Source organism: Mustela nigripes, chromosome 13 (assembly GCF_022355385.1).
Source record: "Mustela nigripes isolate SB6536 chromosome 13, MUSNIG.SB6536, whole genome shotgun sequence".
Taxonomy (NCBI): Eukaryota; Metazoa; Chordata; class Mammalia; order Carnivora; family Mustelidae; genus Mustela; species Mustela nigripes.
The window spans coordinates 128,133,602-128,147,151 of record NC_081569.1 but is presented as its reverse complement, the minus strand read 5'-3'; the positions used below and the strand labels follow the sequence as shown (position 1 = coordinate 128,147,151).

At 45.4% G+C, this 13,550-nt stretch overlaps 1 protein-coding gene and 1 non-coding gene across 2 annotated transcripts in view; both read right to left on the bottom strand.

Moving 5' to 3' along the window:
* Positions 1-909: 909 nt before the first annotated feature.
* LOC132000447 (U6 spliceosomal RNA) lies at positions 910-1,015 on the bottom strand. Its single transcript, XR_009399316.1, has one exon. It is a non-coding gene; the product is annotated as a U6 spliceosomal RNA (small nuclear RNA).
* A 1,033-nt stretch (positions 1,016-2,048) lies between these two features.
* SPTLC2 (serine palmitoyltransferase long chain base subunit 2) overlaps positions 2,049-13,550 on the bottom strand; it is a 110,010-nt gene continuing 98,508 nt past the window's right edge. The window contains exons 11-12 of the mRNA XM_059373640.1: positions 12,522-12,651; positions 2,049-7,151 (exon numbers count right to left, since the gene is read on the bottom strand). Of these exons, the coding sequence (XP_059229623.1) occupies positions 7,032-7,151; positions 12,522-12,651 (250 nt within the window). The 3' untranslated portion in view covers positions 2,049-7,031. The remainder of the gene's footprint in view (positions 7,152-12,521; positions 12,652-13,550) is intronic.

The following is a 13,550-nucleotide window of genomic DNA, read 5'->3' as shown; positions in this document are numbered from 1 at the left end:
CAGAGAGAGATCACAAGTAGGCAGAGAGGCAGGCAGAGAGAGAGGAGAAGCAGGCTCCCCACTGAGCAGAGAGCCTGATGCAGGGCTCAATCCCAGGCCCGTGGGATCATGACCTGAGCTGAAGGCAGAGGCTTTAACCCATTGAGCCACCCAGGCGCTCCAGTGCGGCCTTATTTTTTATTTTGTAGTTTTAGTCCTACATTATTGAGGTGTTTTGTTTTTTAATATTTTGTTTATTTATTTGACAAAGAGAGACACAGGGAGAGAGGGGATATAAGCAGGGGGAGTGGGAGAGGGAGAAGCAGGCTTCCCATTGAGCAGGGAGCCCGATTCAGGGCTGGATCCCAGGACCCTGGGATCATGACCTGAGCCAAAGGCAGAGGCCCAGTGACTGAACCACCCCGGCACCCCCCTACCTTATTGAGTTTTAAGGGTTCTTTCTAAACTCTGGATGGAAAGCCTTTGTTAGATATCTATTGTGGATGTTTTAGCCTCGTCTGGAGTTTGCGTTTTCCTTTTACTGAGTCTTAAAGTTTTAATTTTGATGAAGTACAGTATATTAGTATTTTTGAGCCATGCTTTTTATGTTCCAAGAAATTGTTGCTTAATCCAAGGAACCAGATTTTCTATTTTCTCTTGGAAGTTTTATAGTTTTAATGTGCGGATCTATGATTTTGAGTAAACTTTTGTATATAATGTGAGGTAAGGGTTGAAGGTCATTTCCTCCAGACACCTGTGTTGTTTCAGCACCATTAGCTGGCTGTACTTTCTCGGTTGAATTAACTTGGCACTTTTGTTGAAAATCAACTACCCGTATATGTGTGGGTCTATATCTGGACTTTTCACTTTCATTCTAGTATGTTAACATACAGTGTTATGTTAGTTTCAGGGCGACTGTATACGTTTCTCAGAAATATGGACTGCTTCGTGGATTTGCATGACATCCTTGCGCGGGGTCACGCCTCTCTTCCCCACATCATTCCAATTTTAGTATACATGCTGCTGAAGTGAGCACTGTCTCTGGACTTTCTATGATGTCTTACTTGTTCTCTCAGACCATTCTAACGCCATATGCAGTTTTGGTTACTATAGCTCTGTACAAAGCTCTGAAATCAGGTAGTACAACTTCTTTTTCAAAATTTTTTGGGCTGGTCTAGATCCTTTGCATGTCCATATACATTGTATCAATTTGCCAAGGTCTACCAAAAGAGGACACTAGAGATCTTTTTCTTTCTTTCTTTTTTTTAAAGATTTTATTTATTTATTTGACAGACAGAGATCACAAGTAGGCAGAGAGGCAGGCAGAGAGAGAGAGAAGGAAGCAGGCTCCCAGCTGAGCAGAGAGCCCGATGCGGGACTCGATCCCAGGACCCTGAGATCATGACCTGAGCCAAAGGCAGCGGCTTAACCCACTGAGCCACCCAGGCGCCTCTAGAGATCTTTTCCAATGCTTGCAACCCTTCCCTGGTTTCCCTCAGCGTGTACGATCACCGCTCACCCCTCACAGCCCAGTGCAGGAGGCCTCTGCTCCTCCTCGCCAGCCTCCCTGTTGCTCCTGGAGCATCGGCCACATGTTTCTGAACCCTCCATGCCTTAGAAGAGTTTTTTCTGTCACCTCTAACCCACATACTGGTTACAGGTTTTTAACATGCTTTTACTTTTCCTTCACAGCACTTACCAGTTTGTACAATGATGTGTGTCCATATGATTATTTGTTTACTATTTGTTTGTTGGCTGGTATTGGTCATGCTCAGTGCAGAGCCTGGCATGGAAACAGCACTCAGTTTTCCTTGGTTGAATGAATGGAGGCAGAGATCGCTTTCTGAATAGTTTATTTGGGCAAAACAATATATTTGCATGGGATGATTCTTAAGTCATCTCAAGTAGCTCCCCTTCGGTTCTTAACATGTGCTCTCCAACAGATACGCCTAACCCAATCCATCATTTAGAGCTTCACAGTCATCCAACAAGGTGTAAAAAAAAAAAAAAATCATCCGGCAAAAAAGGGAGACGGGGTAAGAGAGAAGAGTGACATTTTAATACAGTACTAGAATTTAAAATTTTTTATTTACATTTGCCCCTCTCGCTTTCTCAGATTATACAAGCATCACAGCAAAGGAGAGGGATTTCACAGCACCTCTTCCAAAGTCCAGTTTACAGGCAAATTGGTCAATGGAAAAATAAAGGCCAACAAAAGAAGATCTCAGCTCCCCATAAGCGAATTCTCTATTCTTATTCTCTTTCCCCCTTCTCTTAATGTTCGCGACCTTTACACAGAGAGGGATCATCAAGACCGTGTGGGCACGCTGGCTGAACTGACAGTGGTCTCACCAGGACCCCGTAAAGAACCACCAAGGATGCTTTTTATCATTCCAACCATCGGTTTAGCGCCCCTGAGGTAACGGGACCTAATGCTAAGGGTGAAGACAAGTTACCATTCCACCTCAGTCAGGAGTAGGTGCCACACCCCCATAGAAGGCCTGTGCCCAGCCGAGCTTCGCACAAGAAAACTGAGAACTGTGGGGAGAAGCAGATTCTGAACCGACTCAGGGCTCCTGGGGCCGAGAGGGATCCACTCATCCACGGAGATGGCAACAAGGAAGGACACTGGGCACATCAGGGGACTGCTCCTGTCCTCACCTTGCATTCAGCTTCCCAACTTCTCCAAAGGGACGGAGCTTTGGGTATTGCTTCATCAAAAACGCCTAACTGCAGTGGCAGAACCACTGCGTTCTTCAGGGTCAGTTTATCAGAACTCATCATACCAGAGTCACAGTTCAGGGCCATCTATCCGGTGCTCTAGTAAACAAGACCTTGACCATGGCTGCCCCATCAGGCTGCCCCATCAGGCCACTCCCCAGGGGCCGACTAAGAATGCCTCCGGCTGGAGAAGACTAGAATCAACAGCTTCGGTAGGTCCGAAAGCTAACTCCTTTGCCTTCCCACTCCCCGCCGCCCCCAGAAGACTCCACCTAAAGCACAAGGTGCTTGGAGAACAGAAGTCACTGGAAATGACAAAAAGGGCAACCTTTTCCTAATTCGGCTATCTGGGCACATGGTAATTGGGTAGGGGCCTAAACACTACATTTCCCGTGGATAAAGCTGAGCAGAGAATAAGATCCATTTCTCTCCACGTGGGAGGTATTTTCATTAGCTGGTTAATGGATGAGATGCCTGCTGGCTGAGCACTGAGCTTCCGTGGTAAGCAGGCAGCTGCAGACCTTTAGGTTCTGGGGCTGCATTTAAGCCAGGAACTGCTCAACAGCCACGAAGAATCATTTGATTTTCCTAACTCCCCCTTCACGACCCGCTTGGGCGATGCCGAGTTCACCTGGGCGAAAGGCTCAGTAGTGCCGATCTTCGTGAAGACAGACCTGAAGGAAAAGCCCCTACGCTCTTCCTCCTTTGCTGACCACACAGCTTACAGCCAGCAGAGATGAAAGCCCATCTTGGCTTACCTCGAACACCAGGAAAGGAAAGACACTCTGGGGATTAGTCACAGCCGTTCTTCATATGAGAGAACCCAGAGCCAGTCAGTTGTATCTACAACTTCTTACAAAATAAGAACTATCCACATTCTTTTTCTCCACAGCCTATGGCCGGACTAGCGGTCCTGTGCTGCTTGCCAATCCAGGACAACTAGTTTGGATGGGGAGCAGGGTTGGGGGGAGAAAGAAGCCGGTAGTGGTAGATAGCATCGCTTTTCCCCCCTTCCCTACGAAGCCAGGAAATCTCTCCACGTGAGCCATTCTTCCTCCTGGTTTTCACTAGTTGAAATGAAGCAAAGCATATTAAACACTAAAAAACTCAGCTAGACGGGACTAGTCCTAACAAACTTAGATACAGGCTCCCTCAAGTAGGGAAGAAAGAAGTTCCTAGACTCCTCTGGAAATGTAGGGCTGGGTGTCCCAGGACAAGGTATCTGACCCAGTGATCCTCCAAACACAGCACCGCCATCTAGGTGTTCTCCAGAGTTGACATTCTAAAACTCAAGAATGGGAAGGTACAAAGAAAGGCCAAATGCAGTGACAAGTCACTGGCACAGTATTTCATCCCTGGGCTTCTGAAAGAGCGTTAGCAAACACATAGCCCTCAGCCGTTGTTTTGCTTTTGATGTAGTGGTTCCATGACTCATTGCTTATAACCCTCAGCCCTTTCCAGGGGCGTTTCTCTTCACCTTCCGTGACTCCTTCAGGAAGAAGCGTGTTTTCACCATCGGAAGCCCTCACCCTGTTGTCAAAGTTTAAGATAGTAACTATAGGACAGATGCCAAGTTCTTCAAACAAGCAAGCAGGACTTTGGGGTTCTGGGGGTTAGGATGATTTTTAAAGGGAAGAAATTTTCCAGAGCAAAGCAAAAAGTTAAAAGTGCTCCAAGGACCCAGCCCCCGAACACACTCTTTCACTATTTACTTACTGTAGACTGAATGCCATATTTTAGGGTAAAACTTTTCAAATAAATGTGGGAGGAGAGTCTGCCACTGCCTCTTGATCCATTCTTTGTGATTCTGATGTCTCCTAGTTAGAAGTTTCTGGTTTCTGATGTGATCTGCTGAAAAAGCTCTTATAAGCTGGAAATGGATAAAGGCAATGCTAAATAGAAAGAGGGATGAGGAAAAGTGGTAAGGATTAGTCACATCTCTACTGACTGACTCCGACTACCCGCTTTGGTGGTGACTTGAGCTGACACCTGTGTGCGTCCCATCCAACTCATGACCCAGGCGACCTTCAACCACGCACGACACAATACTTAGGTCCACTCATTCCCAGTGACTGTATTTATATACACCTGCATGATGCCTATGATATGACTGGACCCTATATCACAGTTTCTGACAGACAACCAGCATGTAGAGCATTTTGTCCTCCAGAAAGCAGAGATCCCGTGTGGATCACAGTTTTGTCTCTTCAAAATAAACTTGTAACTTAACTACATTTATTCTGACATAACTTTGCACCAGCAAATATATGTCATATATATGTATATATACATACATACACATATATATTTATGATGTATTTCAATGCCCATATGGACATTTGAAATTGCAGTGACTCCATGCAAGCCGAAGTAAAAAGAGTAGCAAGGTGAAGTTCATTGCTTGAACTTTGGGACTTTTGCAAACCCTACACCATTTGGTAAGTGACTGCAGTGCAAAAGCTATCTGGTGTTCTAGTAGGGTTCTACGGTGAGGAATGAGATGCGGAGGTTAGCGATGTATCTTATTCTACAGGGCTAGTGACTTAGTTACCCCAATGTCTTTTTTTTTTTACTTCAGTTTGTCCATGCTAAATACAGTCCCTGCATTTCTATTTGGTTCTTTGATTCACCCTTTTCTAGCCTTTAAAAAGGTAAAGCAGAACCTTGGAATATTTTAAAGGCCGAAGGCTCTCAGATGCTGAGAGTGACTGAAGAGAACTTAAGACAGAAAAGCAAACCCTCACCGACGGTCCCGTGGCTCCCCATCTCCACCACATGTGTCGGAACAAGCGCTGCAGCTGAAGACAAGGAGCACAGGAGAATCTCTACCAACCCAAGGAGGGATTCCAAAAAGAGAGACGTGCAAAGCTATTTTTACACAGGGCTCTTCCATGCTGTTTCCAAGTCTTCCCCGTTCTACTCCGATGGCGACTAGAAGACAAGCTGGTCTGGTCGTGGGCGTAATAATGTCAAAAGTTCTCTTCACTTAGGCTTTGGTCAACAGAAAAAAGGAAGAGCTTTAACATGGTGGTTTTCAGATTTGTTCTTTGGTCAAGCAGTTTTATAAAGCTCTCTGAAACTAGTCCCCTCACCTAGTATGGAAAGAGTCAAAATAGAGGATCCCAGTTTAGCAAAGAGATAATGTTCAGAATTTCTCGGGGTGGGGGCGGGGGGAGAAAAAAAAGAGAGAGACCCTAAACCCCAGATGCCAGATTAGAATTGTCTTAGGACATCAAGAGTAAAGGAGAACTAGCACTCAGAAGAGTAACGTTTAAATAGGTCAGCTTCTAAAACGGGCAAGTTAATAACTTTAATCCTTAAACAGGAACATGACAAATGATTTCTGAGCAGGGGATTTACCAACATTTTCCTTTATAAGTTTAAATCCTGGACCCAGACCCAGGCAGAGGCACAGTTCTGAAGAGTAGAAAGCAGAGTAGGAAGCAAGCACAGACGTTTGCCAGCTCTGTCCCCCAGCTCTGTCCCTTCGGCCCTCGCCCCCTGCTGGCTGAGCAGCTGTGTGCACAGAAGACACAGGGAGGCGGAAGGCGGCCTCACCACAAGGGTCTGTCAGGCCAGGGTGGACCCTGGATGTGGGTGCTTTCTGAACAATTCCAGCATTTTAGATAGCAGGTTAGTTTAGAGCTTAGAAGAACCCAGAAACCGGACACACGTCTCAGACAGTGACCATTATCAATATCTGATGGTGAAAGAAGAAATCACCCGGTGACCAGAACAAGACGACACCTTGGGAGGCTCCTGGCCAGGGGGAGTTCACAAGGGGCGGTTTTTAGCAATGTTAGTGTTCACGGTTTTCCTTAAACAGCTCAACTTCGGACAAAAGGGAGAACACTTTGGTTGAATACTTGACTGGTTTCGTAAGGATTTCAAGGTTGGCAGCCTCTGAGACCTGGACTGGAAGTAAGTGGAAGGCACTTGCTCCCTGGGGAGGAGGGCTGGGTGAGTCTGGAGGCTGCGATGGTGGGGCTAGCGGGAGCTGTGGGTGGGCCGAGTCTGCAGGTGGCAAGGAGAGGCTAACGGTCTGGGTGGTTAGCCAGGGCCAAGCTAGGGTCAGCGTGATTTCATAAGAAGGAGAGTTATAAAATAAAACATTTTTAATGGACAAAAAAGTAGAGTGGGTCACCTCTATTTTTTAAAGGTGAAATGTAGCAAAGGAAGAATGTGAAGCAGTTTTTTACTATTTACAAAATGCCATTTAGAAATGTCTTTTGCGTGAGATGGCCACAGAAGTCTGGTTCCTGGAACTGGCTCAGAAGGCCACACACTGTCCTGGGTGAGGGAGAGTTCCTCCAAGAGAGCACCAAAAAGGCTCAGTCTTCTGTTTCTTCATAGGTTGTCTCATCAAAGGGCCTGTCCAGTAGAGGCACCAACCGATGACGGGAATACTTGAGCTGCAACAGGTCCCCAACTTCATCTATCTCCTTGAGCGCCTAAAACATAGAGGAGTGGAGGTGAGTCGGGGCTAGCAGGACGCAGGCACGCCTGGTGCATTAACGTTTCTAAAAACATTTGTGGCAATATTATCCTCTCGTGGGACCGTGTGTATCTAGTGCATGAACTCTGATCAGACTACAGGACAGCTGTGGAAAGAGCTGCTTTTTGAGCAAGGACGTCAGGCCGGTCATGACTAACGGGTTGTGAAGAGCAGTTATGCAGGGTAAAGGTCAGCGTTCCTTGAAGTCGGAGGAGAAAAGGAACATACATGCGCCTTGTACTTGCCAGGCTGGCTACCATGGTCCTTTGTCCTCTCATACATCAGTCCTCACAGCTTCTATCTCACAACAAAAAAACCGATGGGAAGTCTGCATGGAGATGCGCCCTAGGCATAAGAGAGCCCCCATGGTGCACCACAGATCAGACTTTGTAAGAAAGCGGGGAAGCCATGAGGAGACTGGGTAGGTCATGGACAGGGTGGGGGTGCGGGAGCAAGAATGGGCGGAGCCAGGACTTCAACTCAGGCAGGATTCTGAACTCGAAAATCCTACCCTTGCGAGATCGTCATATCTTCCCATCAAAAACTACTTATCTCAATATAATGTTCTTTCTTACAAAAGCTGTTTGTTTTTCAAAAAAAAATTCAAGCACTACAAAAAGTTATGAAATGAGAAGTCCCTTCCTGATTGTGACACCCATCAGCTCACAGAGGTAACCTTTCCAAACCGCGGCTCAGAGGGTCAGAACGGAGGATCCCAATACAAGAAGGGGATACGTATTCACGATTTCTCAAGAAAAATCCAACAGAAGGACATGGACACTCGAAGCCCCAGATACTTCTCGGAGAAATCCGAAGAAGACTGTAAAAATAGTATAATCCTAGCTTCTAAGGCTTTTCGATAAAAGCACCTCACGCAGGCCACACAATGCAGTTTCCACAGCGTCTCTCCAGCCCTGTCATTCACTCCCTCTGAGCCTGGGGACGTTACCCAGGGGATAATGTGATAAATCCAGGGTGAAGGGCCTTAGCTTTGGGGACAGGGCTCTCTCCAATTTCCCATCACATCACAGACATCTTCTGTCCACTCTTATGGTCATAATTTCATATGAAAATGCATACCTTCTACTTTATAACAGGAGTCAGTCAGTTGAGTATTAGTAAAAGACGTATTTCTGTGTTTTTAAATTTAACTTTGATCCTTTTGAAAAAGATTTATTTGAGAGAGAGAGAGAAAAGGAATGAGTCGGGGGATGGACAGAGGGAGAAAGAATCCTCAAGCAGACTCTCTGCTGAGCGTGGAGCCCAATGTGGGGCTTGATCTCGTGACTTGAGCTGAAATCAAGAGACAGATACTAAACTGACAGAGCCACAAAGGTGCCCCTAAATTTAACTTAAAAATCAATGTTTGGGGGGGGGTGCCTGGGTGGCTCAGTAGTTAAGCATCTGCCTTCAGCTCAGATCATGATCCTGGGGTCCTGGGATTGAGCCCCACATTGGGTTCCCTACTCAGCGGGAAGCCTGCTCCTCCCTCTCCCACTCCCCCTGCTTATGTTCCCTCTCTCGCTGTCTCTCGCTGTCAAATAATTCAATAAAATCTTTAAAAAAAGAAAAAAAAAATCAATGTTTGTAGGTAGGGGCGCCCGGGTTGCTCAGTTGGTTAAGTGTCTGCCTTCGGCTCAGGTCTTGATCTCTGGGGTCCTGGGATCGAGCCCCATATTGGGCTTCCTGCTTGGCAGGGAGTCTGCTTCTCTCTCTCTCCCCACCATCACTCGTTCTCTCTCTCAAATGAATAAAATCTTAAAAAAAAAAAAAATCAGCATTTGTAGAGAGAACCCCCCCCCACAATAAATAGCATTCCTTATTTATTCTAGCATAAGAAAACATTCTTCATTCAAAATGTGGAAAATATAGAAAGCAAATTAAAAGCTGGACCTAAGGGGTGTCTGGGTGGTTCAGTCATTAAGTGGATGCCTTTGGCTCAGGTCATGATCCCAGCGTCCTGGGATCAAGCTCTGCATCGAGCTCCCTGCTCAGCGGGGAGCCTGCTCTCCCTCTCCAGCTCCCCTGTGCTGTGTTCCTTCTCTCTCTATCATAAATAAATAAAATCTTAAAAAAAAAAAAAAAAGAGCTGGCCCTCAGTATGCTTTCAGTACAGTGGTATCTTGGGGCAGCTGGGTGGCTCAGTTGGTTAAGTGTCTGCCTTTAGCTCAGGTCATGATTCAAGGATCCTGGGATCGAGCCTCACACTGGTCTACCTGCTCAGCAGGGAGCTTGCTTCTCCCTCTCCTGCTTCCCCTGCTTGTGCTCGCTCTCTCTCTCTCTAATAAATTAAAAAAAAAAAAAAAAAAAAAGGCGGGGCGGCGCCGGGTTGGCTCAGTGGGTTAAAGCCTCTGCCTTCAGCTCAGGTCATGATCCCGAGGTCCTGGGGTCGAGCCCCACATCAGGCTCTCTGCTCAGCAGGGAGCCTGCTTCCTCCTCTCTCTCTCTCTGCCTGCCTCTCAGCCTACTTGTGATCTCTGTCAAATAAATAAATAAAATCTTAAAAAAAAAAAAAGAACAGTGGTATTTTTGAGAAAAGGTTTAACTGAAAGCTCCATATGGAAACAATTTAGGATTGAATTTCAGCTGGGAGGAACCCATTAACCATTTATCCCCTGACCTCAGATATAGGATTTATTAATTTAAAACAACACAGGACTTACTAAGATCACAAAGTGAAAGCCATTTATGAACTCTGACTTTAGAATATTTTTTTCATTGATGTAAAAAAGAAAATGAATAGAAAAACTCACAGTAGCCTAAAGGGATCTAGAGTCCACGATTTCCTCTGATCCCATAACAAATATTTCAGATAAATAGGTTTTATTTACATAAAACTGTAACTTTTATGCCATTATGTGGGTCACCCGGTTTGAGCAGGAATAAGGGACCATTCCAAGTATCGCCATCTATTAGCAAAACATCTACACTTGACCACCGGATCCCAGGGTGAGATGGGTTCTTAGGGGAAAAATCGTGTAAATCATAGAGTGGAGTCTGGTCCCTGAATGAGAGAATATTCTAGGATAGCTGCGCCCTGGAGCTGATCGATAACCCTGCCTTTCTCATTTTTAAAAATAAATTCATTGTGACACAATTCACATGCCATTAAAGTCACCTTCTTAGTATATTCACAGAGGTGTACAATTTTCATCAGTATCTAATCTTAAAGTATTATCACCTTAAAAAAAGGAACCCCATACTCACATCCTTCTCCCTGTCTTCCCCAAGCCCTGACAACCACCAGTCTATTTTCTGACCCTATAGATTTGCCTATTCTGGACATTTCATAATGTGGTCTTTTGTGCTTGGCTTCTTTTACTTAGCATGATGTGTTCAAGGTTCACCCATGTTGTAGGGCTCCCACTTCATGCTTTTGTATGTGGTTATCCAGCTGTCTGGTACGGTTCATTGAAGACACTATTCTTTCCCTACTAATGAGTCCAGGCTCTCCTGTGGCAAATCAAGTGGCCACAGATGTCCAAGTGTATTCATGGCCTCTCAGTCCTCTTCCAGCACTGGCCTCACGTCTGTCTTCACGCTAGAACCCCACTGCCTTGACTACAGCCGCCTGGCAGTAAGTTTCATACCCGGGAGGTCTGAGCCCTCCAACTTAGAGTCTCTCTCTCCATACTGTTTTGGCTACCCGGGGCCCCATAACGGTCCCATATAAACCTTTCTTTTCTTTTCTTTTTTGAAGGAAAGACAAACTTTTGAACATCTAAATAGAAGAGAATGGAAGAAACACTGAAAGGCACAATCCAAATAAAAGAAAAAGAAGATACAGCAGCAATAATAAACGGAATCCAATTTTCCAAGGGTCAGGATGTGATGAAGAACATACTCGTACTTGCGAAAGTTTTGTTTGACAGAAATAAGGACGAAAAGTCAGTCTTCAGAGGCCCAGAAATAAAAATGCCAATTAAACTGCTACAACGAACCCTTAACATGTATTCTTACTCTTCAAGATTAGTAACTCTCCAATGAATCAGTGGGTACTTCTAGCAACCGCAGCTGACCCGTGAACAACTGTGTGTGGGTCCACTTATATGTGGATTTTTTCAATAAATACAGTACTATAAATGTCTTTTCCTTACAATCTTTTTTTTTTTTTTTAAAGATTTTATTTATTTATTTGACAGAGAGAGATCACAGCAGGTAGAGAGGCAGGCAGAGAGAGAGAGAGGGAAGCAGGCTCCCTGCTGAGCAGAGAGCCCGATGCGGGACTCGATCCCAGGACCCTGAGATCATGACCTGAGCCGAAGGCAGCGGCTTAACCCACTGAGCCACCCAGGCGCCCCTCCTTACAATCTTCTTAATAACATTTTCTTTTCTCTATCTTACTTTATTGTATGACTACAGTATATAATACATGTAACTTACAAAATATGTGTTCAGTGCCTATCTGTGATAACAGTAAGGCTTCCAGCTGACTATACCTAAGTTCTGGGGGAGGCAAAAGTTACATGTAGATTTTACTTTGGGATGGGGCAGCGTGCTAGCTCCCCTATACCATACCCCTCATGTTGTTTAGGTCAAAATAATTTTATGCAGATATCGCACTCTAGAATTCTATAAACTCCCAGAAAGCAATACTTATTTAAAGTCTTAAATGTGAAATAATAGCACGTTAAGAGACTATCACAATATAAGAATTAAGAGACCATAATTAAATTCAATAATTATGAGCCCTTCCTACATGCCTGGCTGTGGTATATCCTGGAGATATAGAACAAGCAAAAGAGATGGTAGTCTCTGCCCTCAAGATTTATCCAGTGGAGAAGACTGCCATCAAATAATTCCAGATGGGAAGGATTTACTAAGGGAGAATCTTAAGAGTCCAAGGAAATGGCAAGCAAGAGGACTGGGGAACACGCTTGAGCCAGTTTCCTTTAAGTGGAGATGGGAAGAATCTGTAGGAGTCCGCCAGCCAAGGAGAGAGAGGACTCAAGAGAGAAAATTCTAGAGAGACAGAACAACATGTAAGAAGGCATATAGTAGAAACAGCTCGAGTACAAAGAGAGTGAGACGGTTGTAGAGGCCATCATAAAGGACAGCGTGGAACGAGACAAAGCCATCAATTCCCCACAGCCCTGATCACACAGGGTCTAGTAGGCAATGCTAATGGTTTTGCTTTTTTGTGTGTGTGGGGTGGTGGTGGTAATTAGCAATATTTTAAGCAGCATCGCATACTCCCTCCTCTATTTTATCGATTAATACCTCAGGTGCTCAAAGAACTTCAGGATCAACAGATGATCAATTTCATCTGATATCCAGGCCTCTGTAGCATAGATGTATTTACATCAAGGTGAGAGTGTCTACTTACAGTGTCAAGTATTTCTTTGGTATGAGCTGCGGACAGGCAAAACCTGGCTCTGGACTCAATAATTGGAGTAGCAGGAAATCCCACCACAACTACGCCGATATTCCGCTTCAGCATCTCCCGTCCAAAGGCGCTGCGAGGGGAAAACAGGGTAAAGAAACCAGGAAGAGTAATAAACACAACACAAAGGTCTTGTGGTCCTGAATGATTTAAACTCTTAGATGATACAGACCCTGGAGACTTCTATTAGGAATCTCTTCTAACTTCTTCTTCTTTTTAAAGACTTTATTTATTTATTTGACAGACAGAGATCACAAGTAGGCAGAGAGGCAGGCAGAGAGGAGGAAGCAGGCTCACTGCGGAGCAGAGAGCCCGACGCGGGGCTCGATCCCAGAACCCCGGGACCATGATCCAAGCCAAAGGCAGAGGCTTTAAACCACTGAGCCACCCAGGTACCCCTCTACTAACTTCTTTTAAGTTAAAATTGCCTCGGGGTGCCTGGGTGGCTCAGAGGGTTAAGCCTCTGCCTTCGGCTCAGGTCATGATCTCAAGGTCCTGGGATCGAGCCCCGCATTGAGCTCTGTGCTTAATGGGGAGCCTGCTTACCACCCCCTCTCTGCCTACTTGTGATCTCTCTCAATCAAATAAACAAATAAAATCTTAAAAAAAAAAAAAAAATTGCGGGGCACTTGGGTGGCTCAGTGGGTTAAGCCTCTGCCTTCAGCCAAGGTCATGATCCCAGGGTCCTGGGATCGAGCCCCGCGTCGGGCTCTCTGTTCGGCAGGGAGCCTGCTTCCCCTCCTCTCTCTCTACCTGCCTCTCTGCCTACTTGTGATCTCTGTCTGTCAAATAAATAAATAAAATCTTTTAATTAAAAAAAAAAATTGCCAGACTTAGGGGCACCTGGGTAACTTAGTCGGTTAGGCAGCTGAGTCTTGATTTTGGCTCAGGTCATGACTTCGGGGTCCTGGGATTGAGCCCCACACTGGAGCACTGCATCAGGCTTTGTGCTCAGCAGGGAGCCTGTCCCCC